General features: G+C 46.4%; 1 protein-coding gene across 1 annotated transcript; it reads right to left on the bottom strand.

The window, feature by feature from the left end:
- Positions 1-5766: 5766 nt before the first annotated feature.
- Positions 5767-6201, bottom strand: LOC103976378 (uncharacterized). The gene has a single exon (XM_009391572.2). It carries the CDS (start codon positions 6199-6201, stop codon positions 5767-5769), a length of 435 nt encoding a protein of 144 aa, XP_009389847.1.
- Positions 6202-9047: the final 2846 nt, after the last annotated feature.

Genomic DNA, 9047 nt, shown 5'->3' with positions numbered 1-9047 from the left:
TACACTTCCATGTTCCTCCCAAGATATTGCTTGAATAGCTTGTCGATCATTCTTTGGTAAGTTGCCCCGGTGCTTTTTAGGCCAAAAGGCATCACTTTGTAGTAATATACTCCTCTGTCAGTGATGAAGGTAGTGTTCTCTTGGTTTTATGGTGCCATCCGGATCTGGTTGTAGCATGAGAATGTGTCTATAAATATGAGGAGTTTGTAGCCTGCAGTGGCATCAACCAGCTGATCTATTCTCGGGAGTGGGTAGCAATCTTTGGGACATGCTCGGTTGAGATCGGTGTAGTCAACACAACCACCGAAGGTATTTCACCTCGGTTATAAATCCTGCCTTTTTTAGGCGGTCGACCTCGTCACTGATTGCCTTTTGTCGGTGGAGAGCGAACTTCCTCGGCTTTTGCTTCATCGGCCTAGCCTCAGGGTGAATGTTAAGGTCATGCTGGGTTACCCCTAGGTCGATTTCGGGCATCTCCTTCGAGGACCATGCAAACATATCAGCATTTTCCTTCAGGAAATCTATGAGCTGGAGCTGGTTTGCTTCGAGGAGTGTCATCCCAATTTTCACAGTCAAATCGGGTCGATCCCTCTTTAGGGGTACTTCGGTGAGTTGCTCAGGGGGCTCCAAGTGCGTTGGTGTCACACCTTCTCCACGAGGATCTTGGACTTGACAGGGGTGTGACTTCTCCAAGAGAGTAACCGTTGTAAGGTAGTACCGTCTTGATTCTCTCAAATCGCTTCGGGAGTCCCCGACCCCTGCCGAAGTTGAAAATGTGATGGCTCGGTGGTAGGTGAAAACTACTGCTTTCAGTTTGTTGAGCGTCGGGCGACCGAAGGTAGTCATTGTTGTCTTGGCTTTGGGTTCCTCCCCGATGGTGATAGGGAGGATGGTGGTCCCAAGCTAGGAGATGGAATCCCCTGTGAACCTAGTGAGTGCTGGCGCCATGGGGGTGAGGTCCATGTTGGTTAGGCCGAGCTTCTTGAAAGCGTCGAGGTATAGCACATCGGCAGAGCTCCCGGTGTCGACCATTACTCTTTTCACCCGAGCGTTGGCGATTCGGATGGAGATCACCAATGCAACGTCGTGGTGGGAGCGTTCTGATAGAAGATAAGATTTCCCCAACTATATAAGGAAATCTTTCTATTCTGTTGAGAAAAATCCTCTATTCTGTTGAGGGAAATCCTTTCTCCTAATTTGTATAAATAGGAGAGGGAACATGTTAATGTATTGAAGCATTTTTCATTTATTCAATAAAGCTTCTTTACTTCTTCAATAAAGCTTCTTGACTTCTTCAATAAAGCTTCTTCAGTAATTGTTCTTATCTTCTATTCTTTTCCTTATGGTATCAGAGCAATGAGAAAAGCGAAGTTTCGCTCTTGCTTTTGGCCAGCGACCAACGTCGTTGAGAAAAGCGAAGCCTTCGGCCAGCGACCAACGCCACTGCAGCCACATTTCTAAGAGGCTCCACGGCCAATCCTCATCTTCCTCACCATGGTAGCCTTCGCTGCCTTCGCTGATCTGCCAAAAATCGGTGGACTTAAGGAGAACAAAGGGCGGCTCTTGCCCTACTCACGAAGTCTCTCGCTTGTAAATCATTCTTTGCATCGATCCAAGATTGGTATCCTTATCAGGAGTACCATATCTTGCGGGGGCATGATAGAAGATAAGATTTCCCCAACTATATGAGGAAATCTCTCTATTCTGTTAAGAAAAATCCTCTATTCTGTTGAGGAAAATCCTTTCTCCTAATTTGTATAAATAGGAGAGGGAACATGTTAATGTATTGAAGCATTTTTCATTTCTTCAATAAAGCTTCTTCAGTAATTGTTCTTATTTTCTATTCTTTTCCTCATGTTCGACACTTGGGTCCGGGACGTTTCTCCATCGTGCTACATACGTAGGCCTTCCTCATCGTCATGCTATTGTCGTCGATTATCGGTCCATTGATGATGACATCGATTTGTTTCTCGACAAGCCCTCGGGGATGCAGAGATGTCTCTCTCGGCTCCCTGAGGTAACGCCCGAGGTGACCTTTCCGGATCAATTCCTCGATCTAGTTTCAGAGGTCGTGACAGTCCTCTGTATCATGACCGTAGTCCTGGTGGAACATGTAATATTTAGATCGATTTTGTGAGTAGCCTTCATAGGGTTGGGTTGTCGCAAGAGGCCCTTCTCCCTGATCTGGAAGAAGATCTCGGTACAAGACATGTTTAGAGGGAGAGGCGGGGGCCTCTGGAGTAGTTGCTCAGGTCAATCAGGCCTCCGACGGGGTTGCACCGGTGCTGCTGAAGTTGTCCCTCGGGACTGCTCCATCCTTGGCCTCTTTCCATCCTCGTGCCTCCCCGCCATTAGAGCTTTAGCGGCAATGTACTAGTTAGCGCGTTGGAGCATCTCGGGGATGGTTGCAGGTGGCTTCTCTATTAGCAACCAGAAGAACCTCGAAGGTCTCAAGACTATCAGGAACTCCTGCATGATCAAAGAAGGATGAGCGTTCGAGAATCTTCGGATTTCAGCGGCAAAACGTGTCACGAATTGAGAGAGCGACTCGTCTTCACGTTGGGATAATGTGAGCAAGGTGGTCGTGGAAGGCATGGATTGCACGTTTGCCAAGAAGTTTTGCTCGGACTCCCTCGTGAGCTGGTCGAAGGATGAGATCGAGGACGGGCACAGTCAGCTGAACCATGCTCGTGTTGGTCCCCTGAAGGTAGTCGGGAATGCCCGACACATCAGGGCGTCGGAGGTGCCATATAGGGCCATCTGTGCTTGGAACGCGACGACATATTCCATGGGGTCGAAGCCGTTGTCATACGTTTTCAATGCCGGTAGCCTGAAGTTGAGCGGCACGGGCTGGTCTTGTATTTCCTTAGCAAATGGGGATCCACCCGAGCTGCTCTCGCCTGCCTCGTCGCGTGACTTCTGGAACTCGCGCTGGAACTCGTCGAGGCGTTGGTTGACTATGGACAGTTGGACCTTGAATGAGTTATCTGTCGAGTCCAATGATAAGGTATCGAGCTCAGGGTGGGGCGGAGTGACTCGGCAGGGTGTGGGTGCGCTCTGCTCAGGAAGGCTTCTCAGGTTTACTATCTGCTCTCGGGCTTCTCCCATCCCGACTTGTTCCCTGCTTGGCCTTTGCCTCGTCGGATCGGTGGGGGGAGCTGCTAGCTATACGATCTGAGGAATGAGCAGGACGATTGTCTACATCATCCCCGCCAGGGTTTATACTTGCTTGGCTAGGCTGAGGAACGCCTCGGGCGAAACGACCAAGGGTCCTGTGGTATATCCAGGGGGAGAAATTCCCAGATCATTAAACAGATGCTAGTAGCGATCTGGCGTCAAGACCGGGATCCTCTCATCTTTGAGGACGGGGAGGGGATGATCCCAGAGTTCCGAAGGGGGGTTGGCCGACCGATGGTTCTCCCTTGTGGGGAACTCATGCGGGGTGCTCCTGTGATATGGCCTTCCTTCTAGCGTCAAAAAATTGGTGAACTGATGTACCGTGGCTGGTGAGTCAGTACGGCCTGGTCTACGGGCTGATATCGGGAGTCTTCGCTCGGTTGAACGGGTTTCTGGGATTGATCACACCCACGAGTTAGGATGTTGGCGTCGGGATGCTGGTTGGCATCTCTCGGTCAGGACGATCACGCCTCGGGGGGGGGGGGCCGCTCTCCTGCATATAAGGCGCTTGTCGGGTGGTTACCAACTTTGGTCCTTCAACGAGTGAGTTAGTGCTTGGTTCTCTTCATTTTTTTTGCCTTCTCTAGCTAGATATCGGCCATGGGTTTTTATACTACTGTAGAGAGTCGGCCATACACAGGTTTGGCACGACGATCAATCCTCCAGAGGCGAGTAGGTACCTTTGTACGGCCCGTCCCGGAACGCATGGAACGGCGCCATACAATACCGTCCCGAGCTTTCCGGGATAGCATGTACCAAGAAATGTCTTAGTACGAATCTTGGCTCAGCACGTAGGAGTACTCCTCTTGCTGACCTGGCGATGGTGTGACATGGCGTTGGTTGTGACGTGACCAGACCCAAAATATACCTTATTACTCTCAAACAAATGAGTAGCTGGAAGCCAACTTCATTATCTCTGAACATAAAGGAAGAGAAACAGTTGCATGGATGCCGAGGAAGATGCTTGCACTGAGAGTAGTCGACGGAATTCAATGACTTAACGTTGCTTCGGTGTGAAAACATGGTGTTGCTGACTACATGGCAGAGATGCATGGAACATTTTGGAGATCGTTGCCGAGACTTGGTTATGACAGAGATTAACTTACTCTACAATTTAGGCCTGGAAGAGGTAATTGGGGTCCGCCTCCGACATGGGCCTTCTATCCCCACTTCTGATCTCTTTCTTTGGTTGAGCAGAAGCACAAATATAAGGCTTCTGAGTTAATTTCTCAGAGGAACTGCATGCGAATTAGCATCCTCTGTGGACAATCATGGAATTGCCACCACCAGGAGATTGTAGCACATCTTTTTCCTCAGCTTTTGAACACCACAACAGAAGTAGTAATTCGCATTTGTTGATTGAAACATTGCTGAGCTGATATAGTCCTTAATGAGTCAGATAAGCAGCATTGATCAGTTTCTTCAAGTACCTTGAGATTTAAAGATTTAGTGTGGCATGAGCACGTTCTACAAATTAAACGAAATATAAAAGGTTGTCAATGATCACCATTTGGCTGGCATGGAGATTGACACTTGGAGAAGAAAAATACATGACACTAATGGTCGAACAGTGCAGTAGGTCAATTATAATCGACACGAAAACAGAGTACGTATTCGATGTATGGCCAACCTTTACTCTTCGACGTTGTCACATCCAGAAAGACAACATGTTCTCTTTATCTACATAGCTATCTGTGTAGATGTGAGTTAACAGTGACTGCCTCATATGAACTGTTCAAAAAGTCAGTCATAAAGGTTTCTCCTGTGCAGTCCCAATGGGTACTTTTGATTTCATTTATCCATTCCATTCTCACTTGTAAACGTTGCCAGACGGCTTCAAATTCTTGATCGTATTCCAAAGTATCAATGCATAGTCGACGAGACAACCTCATTTCTGTAATTAACTCGGGACATAAGATGCAACTTTTTTTTCTGGAACTTCCAAACCACACAAAATTTAAAGCTAAAGTTACCTTCAGATATTGCTTGAGCTAAAGGGGAACATATATTGGGAAGAAATTGCGGGTGATCATTAACAACTGTAAGAATTGGAGGAACATAAAGAAGAAGTTGCAAACTGCAATGGCCTGGATTTAATCTAATTTGAGGGGTTTGTTCACCTTTGTCCATGAATAAGGATTATAAACTTGAGCGTAGACTGTCTGCGTGAAAGAATTCGATTGATTTCCAGAGTTTGACTTGACTTTTCCCGGACTAGCAAGCAACTTTCGTGGTCAAAGTTTATTCATGTGATTGACATATAAAGTGCTCCTCTGATTTGCCGAGATAAAGTAGGCATTGGCCTCTTAAACTTGTCCGTGTGTCAATCAGAATCAAAACTAGAACGGATTCCTTGGAGATTTCATGAAATCCTTCGACTGTAGGCTCAAATTTTGAGGGAAATGATACCGAGATGCCATATGAACATTCCATTCTTGGAGATGGAATGGGGTAAGCATGCAGCCCAAACATTCACGAGTGAACAGAAACATGACATGAGGAGAAGAGGAGAAAAAGTATTGAATCGAGTTCACGAACACAAGTAAAAGAAACCACGACGACATGGAATTGCTGCTTCCCCCCTTCGTATTAGAAGCTTTGGATGCTGCTTACGGCGCTTGTTGTAAACCCCGCCCTCCTCTTGGAGACGACGTCGCAGCTCCGGCTCCTCGGGCCCAAGGCCACCTTGACGTGGCCCTCAAAGTTGCATGGCTTGTCCTCGTCAATCGTCATCGCCGCCACGCTGTGACTCCTCGGCACCGCCGCTCCCTCGACGGACCGCTGCCTGATCCTCGACGCAGCGCGGATGAGCTCGTTGATGTCGTCCTCGCCGCTGCTCATTTGCGGGCGGTGGAAGCTGCGGCTCTGGGCGCGCGGCATCGCGATGATCGTCGGCCCGCGTTGGGCCCTGCCGGCGCATCCGGCCATGCTATTCACGTACAAGTCCCGGGCACGTAGCAGTGCCCGATAAGGGGCCTTGATGTACCGCAGCAGCTTGTTCCCTTTTCTGCTTCCCTTGGTCATAGTGCTACACCAACATTGGATGCGAAGAGAGTCGTGCCGACTTGAAGTCGCTTAAATAGAGTTCTTCGCTCGATTTCCTGAGGTATGGGGAAGCCAGAAAACATTGGACCAATTCTAAGCTGGAAGAACCAGTCAATGGAGAGCTTGTAAGAGACGTTCCCTTGTAGTGATGCAACCATTTACATGTCCAGCATTTATATGCCGTGCTCTCATATCAATCAAATCAACCATTTACTTGTACGAACTTGGCGACTTCCTATGCTTCTCGATCACAAGTGTTCGGTCCTATTTGGCTGTTCATGTTAAATTTATGATTTGATTTCGAAGCAAGAAGAATGCTACCAGGTCATGGATTTGCTGCTCCGATCGTTCGTTGTTTCTTTCAACTAGACTCGCCTCTAATGGGACAATTGAGTTGTCTCGTTCTCGAGTCTGCTGTGATGCTTTCTTGCCTCTACCGCTCTACGTGTCCCAATCCAATCATGAATTCCATCGGCCATGTGTACTTGACTTTGACCTTTACTCGTTACGGCTAATCCAATTAACACTTTGACCTTTACTCGTTATTGCTGATCCAATTAATCACTAAGTTTGGCACACATTTAACGGCTCAAAAGAACTAAAAGGAAATATAATACGTAGCATGGTCTTAATTAAAACCAGACCAAATCGACCGATTCAATTTATTTTTATTTTTATTTCATTATTTTATATATTTTTTTTATTGTAATAATTTCAAAATAAAGATTTTTTAATGACATCATGCTGGTGTCAGTCGGTGGAATAAAGCCGGTCCTGACCGACTCGCATGCTGGTGTCAGGGGATAATGGCAGCTGTTGACATCTTAAGCATAAGTTACATTTTTCTTAGCCCCAATTGCAAATCAAACTGGAAGTCAAGATTTCATTCTGGACCAATAATGAGATCAAGGCTTGACGGAGAGTCGAATATGATTTTATTTTTGTGATTCATGTGAGATGATAGTTAATGAAGGTCAATGCCGAATCTCATATCACTAATAATTAATATATATACTAGACTTGATCTACAATCCAAAAATCTAAAATTTTGAATTGGATTAATATCAAATTTAATATATGTTAATCTTATTACTCAATTTTCTGGCATTCGATTTCTGGCATATTCAAGAGGCAAAAACTGTCCTCATCACTCACGGACTTCTCATATATTGTTTCGTTCTTTTGTATTAGCTTAATAGGCATTTGAGTAATTGCGCTCCTACTTAGTTGCGTGTATCAGTCGTCCATATTCTTATATTTGTAGTCCACCAAATCCCTCATAATAGACAGAGGATAATCGTAGAGAGAGAGAGAGAGAGAGAGAGAAATTGGTAATATTCAAATTTATAGGTCTATATGGACAATTGGACTTCCTTTTATTAAGTCATGAAATTTACCATTTTTAAAGGGAAAAAAAGGGAATGTTACTGCATTCCCTGCTAGAGAGTTGTGAGTTCAATCGAGCGCGTTGTTCCTCACGAGAAAGGAGGCTTCCTCTAATTCCATGGTCTTTCAAGACCAATGATCGGATCGACCTATGGCTCGTCGGACGCACCTCCACTTCTTGCTTTCATTTTCGTAGATGAAAACAAGCACGCCAAATTCTCGTGTCATCATTCATGGCACAAAGAAATGAACACTGTGGTCTATTAAACAAGCATTCCTTGTCGATAAATGAGCGTTCATGAGATTATCACAAGACATGTATACATATATTATTACAAGACATGAATACAACGAAGCTTCACAGAAGATGCGAAGAATATCTTCTTCTACATTCATTATTAGATTTCTCTCATAATAAGTTTTAATCTCCAAAGAATGTCGACGACTCAAAAGAATTGCTTATTTCCTCCCTCGGAAGCAGTAAATTATATAAGCTCGGATGTTTACAGTTCTTGTTGATCACTGCACAAGCTAACCTGAAGGTTATGAGAAGCCCACCTTCCTCTTGGTGGCAACATCGTAGCTACGGCTCCTTGGGCCCAGGACCCCCTTGAGGTCGTCCTCGAAGTCACACGGCTTGTCCTCGTCTATCCTCATCGTCGCCACGCTGTGGCTCCTCGGCACCAGCGTCCCGTCCTCCTTCACCGGGATGGCCCGCATCTTGCTCTTGCAAGCGGCGCGGATGAGCTCGTTGATCTCTTCCTCGCTGCTGCTCGTCCGTGAGAACTGCCCGAATCCACGGGAGCGAGGCAGCGCGATGATGGGGCCACGCTGCGACTTGCCTGCGATCCCGGCCATGCTACTCTCGTACAAGTCCCGGGCATGCCGCAGCGCTCGGTATGGGGCCTTGATGTACTGGCTCAGCTTGCTCTCGCTGCCGTTTCCCTTGCTCATGGTGCGACCACTTGGTATCTCTAAATTATACTGCGAGAATGAGAAAAGAACAAACAGAAGATTGGATTCTGTGCCGTAGAAGAGATTGGAGTTGGAGTTATTTATATAGAGTAGTAGCTTCTTGGGGTTGGGGGGATCGAGGAAGGCTCACTGCAGTAGATAGACTAATTCTAGGGAGGCAATATTCGACTTGTAGGAAACGTTTGACTTCAACCAAATCTACCAGCTCAGTTACGGTACTCCTCGGCGACTTTGTATCCAATGGGAATATTTGCAAGGGTTGACCGATCATTTTCGACTCTAATGATAATTATCTCCAAAGTTGAAGAATGCATCCAAGCCAATGGAATAACGTGAAGTGTAAAAGCTGTGGTCTTCGTAGCTGCAGATTTGGATGGGAGATGGAACAGCGACGTTAGAGCCAATGATCAGATAAGAAAGTATCGATGAATTTGTCATGGAGGACATAATTTGGGAGGAGAGAT

The sequence above is a fragment of the Musa acuminata genome, chromosome BXJ1-2 (assembly GCF_036884655.1).
Source record: "Musa acuminata AAA Group cultivar baxijiao chromosome BXJ1-2, Cavendish_Baxijiao_AAA, whole genome shotgun sequence".
In the NCBI taxonomy this organism is placed as follows: Eukaryota; Viridiplantae; Streptophyta; class Magnoliopsida; order Zingiberales; family Musaceae; genus Musa; species Musa acuminata.
Note: the sequence above shows the minus strand (reverse complement) of the source record. Positions and strands in the feature narration are given on the sequence as shown.